A 15,216-nucleotide genomic window follows, 5' to 3' on the forward strand; every position below is an offset into this window, starting at 1 on the left:
AATCACTAAAACATTTTTGAAGGTCATTTAATGGTCAAAATGCCCATAACTCAGCTTTTACATTCCCTTTCAGTTAAGGGACTTCTTTAGTTTTACTTCTTAATACTACCATTAAAGGTTTTAAGTATCATGCAGTACACAAGGCTCAAAAATTACAGAACCAACTTTTGCCTTTAAGGACGATTTTTACAAACATTTTCACAGAACCACAATCTGAATTACTGATGCCAAACATCTTGTAACACACATGGCTGAACAGTTATATAAGTGCTTTAGAAAAACTTAAAGAAGAAAAGGCATATCTATACCTCTACTCATTTCTAATTTCATATAAAAAATTGATGTGAGAGATTTTACCGAATAGAGGTATCGCTGGTTAAATTGCTGCATAGCTCCCTGCAATTGATTCCGTTGAGACTGCCATTGCTCAAAGTTTCTGACTGATTCCATTGTTGGTCGCTGCCACGTTGTTGTTCTGGTGTTGTGGTCCACATAGTAAACTCTCCCACGATCATCGACTCTTCTTTCCCAGCTTTTAAGAAAGCCCAATGTTAACAGCTAATTCCATAACTGATTTTCTCTTTATGCTGAACTCCCAGACATTATTCGAATGAAGTACTGGAGTCACAGGCTGGAATTTAATTTCTAAAGTCTCCAACCTTATTGGTAGGACAACAAACACATTGAGCAAACACAAAATTCAAGCAATAGCATGCTCAGCAATTTGTCACCTAATTTTTAATGTCATAAATTCCTGTAACCACAAGCAATGTTGGCAGGCTTCACAGAAAACACTTTGCAAGAAATTTGAGGTTTGAAAATAGTGCACTGGTGACACCCAAATAAAGGTGGTCATATGTGCTTAAGTTTTAAAGGAAGAACAAAATAATTTAGTTGCTGTATTTGAACAAATGATCAGAACAAACAACATATACAGTGTCAATTTTTGCATAATAATAGCTGTAATTAATACAATTCTAAATTATCTGAAAGCTAGAAGTTCATATTATATGATCCATAACACCGTGTTAATGAGTTGCTTACAAAAGCTGGTATTTTTCCTACACCAAAAAACACCAAAAACAAACAAGCAAACAAAAAAAAGTCCCTTTATCATATTTAAATAAGTCTACATTACCCAGGAGGTAAGGGCTGTGGTCTTTCCCATGTTGTAGTTCGTGTGTTGTGATCAACATAATAGGTTCTACCATGAGGATCCTTTCTTTGCTCCCACCTTCAAGACAAAAAGACTTTCACGTAAGTCAAGGTGAAAATTACTTCCCACTAAACCAAAAAAGAACTTTGGAACTGAATGAAAACACTATGATCCAAAACTCATTTTAAAACACCAGAGAAAACTCACACTAGAATACGTTCTGTTACTTCTTTTTGAATTGGTATCACCATAAAGTGACTTGGTACACAAAATGAGCATACATCTATATTCACAAGCATTTTCAAATTCTATTTAAGGTATCTGAAAACAAAGGCAATTAAATATCTGCTCAAGGCTTGAATACTAAGATAAGCTCATTCAAAAAGCACTTAGAGATGCATTCTTTGCATCTTGAACTCCATGCCTCTCAAAGAAAGAGGCACATTTCGAAGCACTGTGCCTATATCCATCAAACAACAAGATCTTTCACAGAGAACCTGAAATGTGTACTATCGTATGGTTTTCCTGTGTTTCTATTTCCTGTCCTGGTAATTTATCTATCTGATATCCCTGGGTATTATTTCTTCAGTTTTAGTTGCAAAGCAAACTTTTCCTGAAGATGGAGAGAGGGGCAAACATTATAGAACAACTGAAGTTCCATGCTGCCGAGAACTGTAATAATGCAATAGATGTATTTATAAATGGGAGAAGAAACCAGGGTAAATGTTAGATGAAAAGCTGATGCCCTTGCTTGCATCAGATATGTGTTTTTCTTATGTACCTAAAGAGGTAGGCAGAACACCTTGTCTGCCACTCATAGGACTCAACATGCATTTTCTCATCATTACAGGGTATCCTATAAGAATCCTACAGAATGTTTTCTGCAGTTGAAGAGGCTAAATGCTAAGATTACAAGAAGGTAAGAGAGGAGCAGCAGTATGTTACAGAGTTACTAGGCCTAAACATAACAGACTGAACTAGATGGGATGAAGGGGCAGTGGGGAAACACACACACAGAACACAACCCTGAGAAACCTGATCAGGGTGGAATGACAAAGCAATGCACGTGGCCACAGTGCACACATGACCCTGTCCTCAGTGGGAAACCATATAATTAATTAAAAAAGACTGTGTGGATGACCACAGGAATTCTCACCTATAAAGAGCCTCCACTGTCAAAGCATCTGAAAATTAAAAAACTTTGTAACTCTTAACCAACAATATCTACACAGTATTTACATCTTTCTAGGTGCTTGTTTTCATGTTTACTCAACTGCAGAAACTCAAGTGAAGTGTCACTAATAACTTACTGAACCTCCTTCAGAGGGAGCAGGTACAAGACAGGCTCTGAAAGATTAGCTACACAAGGTATACACACTTTGGGTTAAGAAACAATTTATATGTTCAGAAAATGCTGTAATAGTTAATATCTAGAATATTACAGAAATGTCAGTATTTCCAATTAGTTACTGAAGACATCTTTTCACCCAAACATGTAAGCATCTATTGAAGAGCAAGTATTATAATTTCATCTAATGTCTGACCACATCTTTAATTTTTCATTTAAGGTTTAGGACCACAGTAGTAGTTCCTTACAGTCTAGCAGAATTAAAAGTTTCTTGCTATTCTGAGCACATACATACACTTCAAATCTGTAATTTTACCTCTAACATTACTATTACACAGCAAGCACCTACAAGTATTTTATCAAATTTCAGTTCTCTGTATTTTTGTCCCTACTGCAGTCTCACAGTTTAAGAGCCAAAGGAGGAACAAATTATGACCCAAGTAAGTCTGAATACATCAAATGAGAAGTCTTCATGTCCATAATGGCCAAGAGTTTGTCTATTTGGACCACAATACCATCTCGGCAAATTTGTTATGAGTCATTACTGGGATAAGAGCTACCAGCCAGTTACAGCAGCGGTACAAACCCCATTTTAGATCAAATAACTCCATCTCAGCAAACAGATCTGCATTTGGCAATCCCATTACAGAATCAAAGTTCTATTTCTTCATAGGCACATTCAGACAAAACACAATTATAGCATTAAATTCAAGCCCACATACCCTGGTGGCAAAGGTTCTGTACTCGCATTACCAGACTGCTGTCTTGGAGGTTCTACAGATGCACTTGAGGTGGAGGAGGATTCCCTTGGTTTTGCTGCATCTGCTGCTACACTGTTTCGAGCATTAGGTTGAGCACAGTCTGCTGCACCTGCAGGTTCTAGTCCAGCAGACACAAGAGGTGATGCAGAAGCATGGCTTTCAGAACAACTTGCTATGTCTGTTGTTGACTGAGGTTCTGCTGTAGTGTGAGTGCAATCTGAAGATGTGGGAGCTTCAACTGAATCTACCGGAGCCTCAGAGACAGAAGAATTACCAGCTTCTGGTGCAGAGGAGGATGATTCGCCATTAACTGAGAAATGGGAAATAAGAACATTTGTGTATTATAATCTGCTGAGTTTTTCAAATTACTAACTTTTGTAGAAAACAGCACTGAAGGAATATGTTTATGTCACACCTATATGCCATGAACATTATTTTTGTCTAAGATGACAAAAAGTCACAATGCACCTGCCTCAATTGAAGCTGTAATTAAAACTCAGAGTCTGCAAGCCACACTCTATAGACTTCCTTGCTAAGGTAATTCCTTAGTTTCTTCATATCTTCATCAACATTACATTTTACGCTTTAGAGTAGCAACTGTATCCATCTGCTTAGGACCAGAAAACAGTACTGCTTTATTTGCTCATAGATGGTTTAAAGCGGGCATGGATTTAGCAGGAAAAGGGGGCTAAGTAGGCTTTAATACTTCCAAGCTCACTTGGCCAGCCATACATCAATACCAATCATCTGCAGAGCTTAACAGAACAGTATGTTAGCACAAGATCTTGTCTTAGACAAGTGAAATCAGGTACAGCAGTCAGTAGGACCCCATTAAATGTCAAGGCCCTATTAATTAAAAGCAGAGCAAGATCGTTCACAGTTTTCATTTTCTGCAAGACTAATCAGCACCAGACACCGACAATTCAATTTAAACTCATTTGGACCTCTTACAGAGCTGGAACTATTTTTCTACAAGACTAAATGTAATATGCAACACTAACTTCAAGTAATCTAACAGCATAATATCCACTTACAATTCTAAGGACTGAGGCCAATACAGCTGCTCTATACTCATTAACTTTATCAATACAGATTTGCAAAATTGTACCCTAGACTAGTCCCTAGACTAGTGGCTACAAACCACTGTTCCAGCATTTCAGAGTTAATCTGCAAGAGTGTTATAAAGTAAATCAATACCTACATTCTACTTATGACTTGCAATATGTATAGAATGTCAACAATTTCTTGCTTTCCGAAATGGTCAGAAAAGCAGGTCAAAGAATTTCACGCAATGCACTTAAATCAGGGAGTCAGTTTCTTTAAACAATCACTGGGCTGTAAGTATTTTCTTGATAATGCAAAATAAGCATGATTGTAGAGACAGCAGCAGACTTGTAAAATCTGTAAATGCTTTGCTTTTTGAACACAACTTTTCAGAATAACCCATCACTACTTCCAACTCACACAGAACAGGTTAACTACATCGAGACACATCAAGACTTCCAGTATTTCAATCAAATGTAAACCACATTATTAAAAACAACCCCCACATTTTGATCACATTTCTTTAAATTTATGTTTTAACTTAGCAGCAATTTTATTTTTATAGGGTAAAAGCCAACTGAAATTTTAGCTTTCATTAAAAAAAATGAAATAATAACCACAATTCATCCACATGAAAGAGTGAATGGGATTACGTAACAAAGTTAGAAGCAAAGTAATTGACAAATCATCAGCTCTTTAGTAAGCTGATCTCCAAAACAGATCTATAAAACATTACATCAGCTGATTATCTCACCAATGAGATCTAAAACAGCAATTCTGGCAACATCAGATGAAAATGCAATCCTGCTAAGCCCAGTAGTGTGGGGGATAGGGAGAAGTCTTGTCATCAACAAATGCTGGAGACCTGTTTTATTCCTTCCCTTAAAAAAGTCCCCACTAACTGGTACAGTAGTTGAAGACTGCTCTATCAATGCCTCAGTGCAAGCCCAGTGATGATTTAATCAATATTACTATTTGAACAAATCAATTATTTTTGCAATTACCCTATCCTAATACAGATTTCAAATGGATCTCTCTGCTACAGAAGAAAAAGGGAGCAATGTCTAAATAATAGATATGCCCTCTGGCTTTCAACTGGAAAGAGAGGGGAATCGAATTAAAATTCTCCAAGTAGAGAAAAGCATCAGATAGGGCCTAATTCAATTATTAGCTTGTAAAGTTCATAATTCCTTCTGCTATCTTTCCACCATAACCACATTTCCCACTCTATTACAGAAAGTTTGACAGTCTCTGTTTTACTGTTTATTAACAGCTTGTCTATTTCTACTGAAGGTCCTGAAGTATGAAATTTAATATATTTAATAGGTCTAACTCAAGAAAAATTCAAAGTAGACACATAGGATTATAAATTCAAACCCAGAAACATCCTTTCCGTTTTTCTGAAATATAACAAAAAAATATAGACGAAGTGTGTCAACTTCAGATACATTTCAACCAGATAAGAAAGCTTAATGGAACATTTTCTCATAATTCTCCCATTCTTACCAGTGCTGTTGACAGGCTGAGCTGCAAGTGGTTTTGGTTCTGGTGTATTTTTGGGCCTGGCTGCAGCATGAGTAGGAGATGGTGTGCTGTCTCCATTAACAGCTTCTACACAGAATGTATTCTGTACTATAGAGTCGGAAGGTACTTGATTGTCTACCCCATTAGAAATGTCACAAGCAGATCTTGGTAAAAATAAGAGATCATTTTACCACAAACAACATGTTAATCAGGTATGCAACTAAACTAAATCATACACTAAATCGCACTAAAGAAACAAATAAAGAAATGGAAGTAAATTCACAACAGTTTATGACACAGTTTTTACAGCCTAGATAAGTCAAGTGCAACACCAAAACAACTAAGGAACAAAACGCAAATTTTAGTTTTGAGGATTTCAGATAATAAATAAGATTATCCTTTTCCAACTTAATCTTTTACTCGTGATGACATACTAGAATTGAGTTGAACAGACTGATATACCTGCCACATCTTCCAAAACTGCCTTAGGAGTTAATTTTGTTAGCAAGTAACAAAATTTCCCCTCAGTAAATGAAAATAAGATGAGCTTCTCTATACATAGGCAGGATTAGACATTGTGAGGACAGATATACACAGACCGCTCTGTGTTTATAAGGCCACATGAAATTAAATATGGCGTCAAGGCTTGTGAATAGGAAGCCTCTTGTTCAATTACACTGGTTTTACCTAAATCTACCACAAAATGCTTAAAGCCACCCACCAGACACATATTGTGAAAATTACATTCAATGCCAATTCCCCATCTTCTCAAGGAGGCTAAAAATTAAAGAGAAGTTAAACAGATGACAAAACAAATCTGAAAATCTGACAGAAGTCCCACTCTGCAGAGTAAGAAAGGAAGAAGCATCATTTCCATGCTACCAAACTAGTTACCCAACTTCAAAGAGGTACTATAAATAGAGAATTAAAGTATTATTTCTTTCAGCTCTAGACTACAAAGCCGATTTGCTTCCTAAAGACACGCAGAGAAGCTACCTTAAAACTTTTGTCTCTTAACTTTAAAACTTTAAATCAAAACCACTGGATAGTTCTATGGAAAACTGCTGTCATCAAAATACCAGGATCAAGAGCAGGTACCTGGTAAAAGCCACACCTCCAGCAACAACAGCTGAATGAAAACAAATGATTGTTATCTACTGTTTCAAATCAGTATGCTTAACTTTCTAATGAAAACTAAGGAGAAGCAACTTTTTATTTTATACTCACTCCCTCATATTGGGCACCCATGGGGGAACAGAGACAAACTTCCACATATTAAAAAAAAAAAAACTCGAGTGTTCAAGGACAAATGTGTTCCTGTCATTCAAATGCATAGCAACTGTATATTTCTTCAATCTATCGCATATGCCAAGAACTTAAATGGAAAGGGGTTCACTGCAAAATAGCAGAGCAGGCCAGTAACATTAAGTTGATCTGAACACTGACCTATTTATTTGATTCACTAGCAGTGAGGGGGCAAACAATTTACTCCTACTTCTGTCCAGGCAGTCCTGGAGCTCCAATAAAGATACAGAAGCCAAGAATTAAGCTCTAAATTGACCTCAAAGCCTAGTTCTTGCCACTTCAGGTTGAAGCAGGCAAACCCTTTGCTTCAGTGCTCTGCATACTCCTCCCTAAACTCACTACAAGTGTCATAAATTCCAGATCATAACCTTAAAAAGGAACTGGATGAGGGACAGTAATTTAGTTTTTATTTATTTCTTCCTTTCAGTTGGTATGTTGCAACAAGGTAGTACACATGAATAGAAATGGTTCTTAAACAAAAGGAAAGAAAACGAAGTAAGTACACAAAACTACATTGAACTGCTGCTCCCCTAATCTCAGCCGCAGCATTTAGTAGACTTCCAGCCAGCTGAACTATGTTCAGAGGGCCCCACATGCAAGAGGCAATGCTAAAGTAGTGATGAGCAGATTCTAGCAGCAAAGGAAGAACAGAGTTGTAAATTTAGCTCTCTTCAAGCTAAACTATGTATTTATCATGTAAGTAATGTTTCTAAAACATCTAGTAACATTATTTATGTCTTGACAGTTAAAGTCTATTGTCTTTGGAAAAAACAAACAAAAAAACCTACAAAAAACAACACACAAGCAACTCAAAGATTTCAACTGATAAATTTGCTAACACATTTCATACAACGTAAAACACACAAAAAATATTCCAACCTGGATGTACTTCTTGCTGAAGCATCTCTGCTTTCATGCACAGCCTCTCCATTTTGCTGAACTTCTACTGAACAGTAAGAAACAAATACAGAAAAACAGAATATTCTGTTATGTCTGTTTGAAATCTTAATCAAAATATTACCATCTCATTTAATTATTTTAACTTACTTGTTGCTGATGAACTGAGATTTGTAAGAGATTCCTGTTCAACAACCAAACCATCTAGCACAACTGTTAGTTCACCTGTTTGCACCATGCCACTCTTGTTTTCCAAAGAGAGTTTCAACTGTTCTTTCACCTTCTCCACTAAAAATGTAGTTAGGATTGGTAGGGGGAGATAAGGAAAGAAGGGATAAAGAAAAAAATAAATTTTAAACAATATTAAAAGACTTTCAAAGCAAAAATATGACACGTATTTAGTTGTACAAAACTGAACATGAGAAATATTCAGATGATTCAAATCAACAAAAATCACTAAGGAGCTGTGTAAATTTATATCTATTGTGGGTGAAGGTGCAGTTCATTGTAAAAATTACTTGGCCACTAACATAGGATATTCTACAGGTATGCTATAAGATCCACATGGCTTCATTACTTTGTTGTTACTTATTTTCTAGGTTTGCTGTTTCCACTAAGCCCCCTTTTGAAATTCTGCACTAACATAATATGAGACAGCTTAATGTCAATCAACTGCTGAACTCCACATCCAAATATTACAAGTCACTGGAAACCTCATTCTACAACCAGAGCTGATGTTCATTTCTCATATCACCATCCAAAACTAATTCTAAGAGACCACTGAAAAGAATGTCACTTTAAGGAAGAAGTAAATGCAAAGACTGCAGAGTCCTTCCTCATTTTTTTAAATTATTTTTGGTAAATCCTCACTAGCATTTTCATAGATCTCAACTCCAAGGATTAAACAGTAACAGAGAGGATACTTACATAATGAAAAATTAAACTAGAAACTATTTTCACCAAAAGAAATTTTGAGATAATTGAGATATACAAAAAATATGCACATTATGCATTTAAAGAATTCCATATGACAGATAAGCAATGCACATATTTGTTAGAGAGACATAAGTAATCCAGAAGTAAGGCATACTGTGGATGATGCATAATTCTCTCTAAATCAATCATTACTAGTACAGCATTTAAAACTACATGTCAAATCCAGACACAGGAAGCTATGAATTCATATTAATAAAATTAAAATGGTTAAGGCCTTTTAGTATCTGTGGTCTCAGATTAAAAGAGAAATTTTTCAAGTTATACCACCGTGTTTCCCTCCATATGATACCACTCCAAGCTAAAGTTAAAGCTTACCGTACACTTGATGCATTCAACTAGCATTTCCTGTTTTTTTTATTTTTTTTTTTTATTCTTAACATATATCTCAAATGAACAATAAACATAAAAACAGAGAAGGTTACCATAAACTATTGCTAGATACCCCCAAGTCGTTACTTTAAAGAGCAGGTCTGACAATGTAGTTGGGCAGTGGTATAGTGACTTGCAGACACCCACTGCAATATTACACTGGATTTCAAAGTATTTCACTGGAGCAAGCACAAAGCTCCCAAATCTACAGAATTATTAAGCAGTCTGTATTTTGGAAGATGCTACTATCTGAAAGAAGTAACCTACCACTGAGTTGTTAACATATTTATAAATCATCTTTTCTGCAAAAGGTGATTGGTTTACCTTATGCTATTTTAACAAGTTACCTCCCCAGACCAGATCAACAGTTGGCTTCTGTTGAGCTGAGCTGGCAAGAAAGCTGAGAGGAGCGGGGGAAACAACTCAATGCTGGTAGTGTTCAGTAGGAGAAAATAGCAGCACTAATTCTAAAGTCTCTGCATGTACAGGACTTCCCCTTTACATTTTCTTCAGTAAAGAGCCTTTCATGTGCTGCATTTTAGAGTAGCTATTATCAACAACTGAATGACTAAGGGATACCAACAAAGTTATTCTACTGGTGAACTACTGGATAGTCCAGTGTGTGTCAAACTGCTGATACGCCCAAATGAAAAACACTGCACATATATTACTTTTGGTGCAATGTACAACTAACTCACTCAACCATTCCCTGAAAGAATTTGCCGAGTTGTTGGATCCTACAACCCCTAGATAAACAGTAATAAAGCATTAACTATTTTTTTAGACATAGTTAAAATATATCCTTTTTTTTTTCCTTTTTGCTATCATTATTTGCTATCATTATCATTATGGGGCTGTTCAGCCTGGAGAAGAGAAGGCTGCATGGAGACCTCATAGCATATCTGAAGGGGGCCTACAGGGATGCTGGGGAGGGGCTATTCATTAGGGACTGTAGTGATAGGACAAGGGGTAACAGGTTGAAACTTAAACAGCAGAGGTTTAGACTGGATAGAAGGAAGAAATTATTTACTGTTAGGGTGGTGAGGTACTGGAATGGGTTGCCCAGGGAGGTAGTGAATGCTCCATCCCTGGCAGTGTTCAAGACCAGGTTGGATGAAGCCTTGGGTGATATGGTTTAGTGTGAGGTGTCCCTGCCCATGGCAGGGGTGTTGGAACTAGATGATCTTGAGGTCCTTTCCAATCCTAACTATTCTATGATTCTATGATTAGAACCCTGGTTTCTTCTGATAGTTTGGGGGCTTGTAACTTGACAAGGAAACAACTTTTCTGCCTTGCTATGGAATCCTGGGCAGAATCTTTACAATACTGTTGAAAAAATCCCACTTGCTTTTGGATTCTGTTACCATTTTCTCTGAGCATGGGAAAAATTAAGGTTTTTTCAGCTTTCCTTCCCCTCTACCTCCCTAAACAGAGCTCTCAGGTATGCATATCAAAAATGTGAGACTGGCTTAGCTGGAATTCCACTGCCACTCTGGAGTGGAATTTAAAGTGTGGATTCACCATCTTCTTGTACTAATGAAAAAAAAAATCAATACAAATTAGATAAAGAAGACCTTGTTTTAATTGTATTAAAAACAACTAAAATAAGGAGTTACATAGAATACAACAATCTCTAATGTACTAAAAGGAAGTTCTTGCTTCTTTCATTAATCAGTGGTTCCTACTGCTTTCTGAGAAGCTATATTATGAGGGAAAAATATTCAGCCTTTCTGTAAGTGATTCCAAAGAAGGAAAACATGAAGTATTACATAGATGGCTTTTCCGAAAGCTTAGACTTCTTTTACCAAGTCTAAAACAGACCTTCTAGCAAATTAGTTACTAGTTTGCCACAAAACACTGTATTTCATCATTTACATTTTTACTTAATTTGTAGTAACTCATACTCTAATATTTGTTTCAAAATTATATATATCCTATTGTTACTTTAAAACTGCTCTTGACAGCACAGATATCTCTAAAAGAGACAAGACATCAACTGAAAGCCAGTTGTAATTACATGTGTAGTTAGTAGTCTGGTTGCCATTTTGATATATAGATTAGTAATAACAACTCTACTCAAAATACCCTTCATGATAACTTACATTTTCTATTGTGTATTTCCAAAGCTTGTCTCAAGTCTAGAGTGGCTCTTCCTAATAAAGCATCTGCTTTTAAAGTGTGATGGCTCCACACTCTAAATTCCAGCGTAGTCTGTGGAGTCACATTCCTGCATATAAAATACATTTTTTTTAAAAATATATACATACAGGTTTTAAAGCCTTTATTCTTAATATTAGGAGTATTTGATCTTAATTTGCCTTCTTATAATTATTGTAGCTCTTGATACTTATTAATTGAGATTTTGTACTTTAAGGGGAAATTTTTAACTAAGAACTGCAAACACTACGATACCTATATTTAAGATCAAACTTAAAGTCAATTACTATAACATAAGGAATTTGAGGAGTATCAGAATAACCCACACTAAAGCTCTAGTCTGTTATGTAAAACACATCTCTCTATTTACAAAAGATGTATTTCCTTATTTCTCACTATTCCAGAATTCTAATTAAAAACTCACATTATTAAATATGGAGAAAAAAGGTGGAAAATATATTTATCACTAGAAAAATACTAATTTTTTTTTTTAAAAAAAAGGAAAAAGCAAACAATCAGCTTCTTGCAAGCAGGAGGAACCTACTTAATAGGTATCAGCTTGCCATGAAAGTCTTGATAAAACATTATTTGTGAATCCACAAATATATATAAAACCATAGCATACTCACAGAAATCAGAGGGGAAAAATCAAATGATGAAGGTAAAGTAAAAACTGGAGGGAAGCAGAAACATAACAGACCAAATTAGAGTAATATTATGATAAACTTTGGCAGTGATCTCTCCCCTGCTCAAGAAGGAAAACTAGAAGCTATGCTAGGTCCTGGTGAATAAGTTTCATAGTACAGGATCTAGTACTGCAAAAGTGCTCCTGACTGTGAATAATGGAGTAGAATGGCTGTTCTGCAAAAAGTCAAAAGCCACATATCAATCAGTTCTGGATACAGAAAGTTATATCGACATTGATGAAAATAACGCTAAAAAAATCCTCCACCCTTTCAACAACAAGGCTAGCTTTGTAGTCACTTGAATACGCTGGACAATGTGAGTTGTTTTTGCTGAAACCTATAAGCAAATGTATTCTTGCATTTTGAATAAGCTGCCTTCTAATGGTAGTCTTATCAAATTACTTACGTGAAAAAGAAAAAAAAATAAAACCCATACACATGGAGAACATACTGCTGGTATATATAAGAGTAAGATCCTAATACTGATGATGGAGTAAGTCTGTTTGGTTATACTGTGTATGTCAAATCACCTCATTTTATCAGCTTACCAAATCCTCCCAAATCAAACCTGCCTACTCAACAGAAACTTTGGATTCTGTGAATACACTGATGGCTCTGTACTTGTGCTACTAATAACTCCTGGAAATCACTGTCAGGTCCAAGACTACACTATTCTCTTTTACAATACTGCAAAGGGCTAATAAGCTCTATCAAACCTAAAAAAATTAGAAATGTGACACAAGAATACCCTAATTGCTTCAGCCCAAGTCTGCAGTTAGTAAGTAAGAGTTCCCAAACAAACAGTTCCCAAATCCAGGTATGTTGTACCACTCCCCACTCTCCAGCACTGTTAAGTTATAGGAACTTGGCATTGTTCCTACTGCTAACAAAGCTGAATTTTGCAAAAAGACAAGTCAACACTGCACAATGTACCAGTCCGTATGCAGTGCCACTTGATAATAGCTATGCTGCTTCCAGACCCAAATCTGAAGCAGTACAATCTTGCTGGTATAATAATACATTCTTTCAAATTGTACAGTGCAAGACTGCCAGCTCTTCAAAGTCATATTCAGGTATATTAACACTTGTAGCACAGGTAAACAAAATTAAACCACAAGATGATTAAAAAAGTCAAACATTGGGATAAGTTGCAAGGTCACTTTGCAGTAAACTGTTTCTGTATGTGGCCTTTCATTAGGACATTTAAAGGACAAACTGATCTTCCTCTAAACTACTACTTAGCCAGCTGAGATCTTTTTTTTTTCCTTTTGAAGTTGAGAATGACATTTCTACAGTTAGTATCATCACCTAGAGACAAATTTTAAACTTGAATGGTTCACAGCAACTGCATGAAAGGAATGCTGTACAAAAAATATTCTCAAAACACTGTAAGAATTGATAAAAAAAACATTTGAGATAAATATCATCTTATGTCTGCATTTAGTCATTAACAGCCTAAAAAAAAAACTATGCAGGCAGCCAAGCTTAATAAATATTTTCCTACAATGCCTGCCTAATAAACAGTATTAAACAACCAAAAAAATCTACTTACACTGTCAGCTGCTCATCCCATTTTGGATTTGAAGAACTACTTGATTTCGCTGTTTTCTTAATTTCTCCATCTGCACTTAATTCCGTGTAGAAAGTTGTTCCAAACCAATTCTTTCTCCGTTTCAGTTTGGCACTGGAAACTAGTAAAATACATTACTTTATCTGCAACAGCATATTGTTACTGAAAAAACAGAAAATGTGCTGCCTACACAATGAATGAAACACAGCATGACAATGTTATTCCTCCCCTTTCTATTTCTACTGAATATGAAGAGATCAATGCTAAAATGTTAGCTTTTATTTCCAAAAGCTACTTTGTCAGACAGTTAAAACAAAGTGTGACATATTCTCTTCACCACATACTGGCAGGATGGGTTGGAGAGACAGCACTACTATTTTAGGGATAAATACTGAAAATCACATGTGGTTTTTGGTTTATTTTCTCATTGTTCTTTTTACTCTTACTTAACTAAAAATACCAAAGTATGATGACATACAACATCTGAAAGATTACCAGCCTTTATTGTTTTTAATTATATGTAGTCATGAAAGCATATGCAGTTCAGGCCTGCTCCAATACAGCAAAGCCTGTACACAGAGCTTCGTTTCCTTGCTTATATTACCTGTATGGTTAACTTGTGGCTTAACACCTCTGTTTGTTAAAAGCAAGAAATAAACTCTCAAGTTTGCCCTATTGAAACACATTTTCAGATTAACTTAAAAGTTTCAGCGAAATAGTTAACAATAAAGAAACAGCAAATGACCAAGGAATCTAATTTTTTAACTCCAAATCATTGGTGAGGTCTTCAGGGCTCCTGAACATAAATCTGCTCTCCCACTTCCTCACCTAGCTGAGGAAGTCAGTATAAAAACCAACAGGAATCTAGCTGCCCACATTTTAGACACTATTTCAGGCAGATGTTGCCTTCAGAAGACCACATTAATGGATACACAGCTGTACCTACCTTCTGGCTATGCCTTCCCTCTTACTCCTTCCATAATTCATTATCCTTTTAATTTCAAACTGATGCAAAGCTGAGTATTTTCAGCCACTTGGAATTAATGCCTGTTACTTTTCTGTATGGTACTTGCTAATTCAAAAGTAAGTGGAAGTTAACTAAATTGTCTGAAAGGGAGACTAAAAAGTTCTGTTCTATATTTCTAGACTATAGTATTCTGAGACACATATACTAGAGACACACACAAAAGTTAGTGGGACACTAACTTTTGCCATCAAAAGTTAGTGGGACACTAACTTTTGCCATTCCTCTGATCTTGCAATAAAGCCTGGTTAAAGAACTAAACCTTCAGGAAACTAATCCTAAAGATCGTACAGATTTCTTCCCACTTCAATCCTTGAACTAGATCTTCTGAAGTCAAGAGAAGCTCCAGTGCCAGAAAAATACACTACTTACATAAGGA

At 35.9% G+C, this 15,216-nt stretch overlaps 1 protein-coding gene across 2 annotated transcripts in view; it reads right to left on the bottom strand.

Annotated features, from left to right (window-relative positions):
• The window catches only part of WWP1 (WW domain containing E3 ubiquitin protein ligase 1), a 61,471-nt gene that overhangs the window by 20,208 nt on the left and 26,047 nt on the right, over positions 1-15,216 (bottom strand). Inside the window, exons 3-10 of one of the 2 annotated variants that reach the window (XM_031050497.2) lie at positions 13,796-13,934; positions 11,503-11,627; positions 8,186-8,323; positions 8,018-8,081; positions 5,816-5,997; positions 3,227-3,575; positions 1,139-1,234; positions 358-532 (exon numbers count right to left, since the gene is read on the bottom strand). In XM_031050497.2, coding sequence (XP_030906357.1) covers positions 358-532; positions 1,139-1,234; positions 3,227-3,575; positions 5,816-5,997; positions 8,018-8,081; positions 8,186-8,323; positions 11,503-11,627; positions 13,796-13,934 — 1,268 coding nt within the window. Of the gene's footprint in view, positions 1-357; positions 533-1,138; positions 1,235-3,226; positions 3,576-5,815; positions 5,998-8,017; positions 8,085-8,185; positions 8,324-11,502; positions 11,628-13,795; positions 13,935-15,216 lie in introns of both variants that reach the window. The other variant, XM_005150842.3, reaches the window with a different exon arrangement.

This window comes from Melopsittacus undulatus, chromosome 1, assembly GCF_012275295.1.
Source record: "Melopsittacus undulatus isolate bMelUnd1 chromosome 1, bMelUnd1.mat.Z, whole genome shotgun sequence".
NCBI lineage: Eukaryota > Metazoa > Chordata > Aves > Psittaciformes > Psittaculidae > Melopsittacus > Melopsittacus undulatus.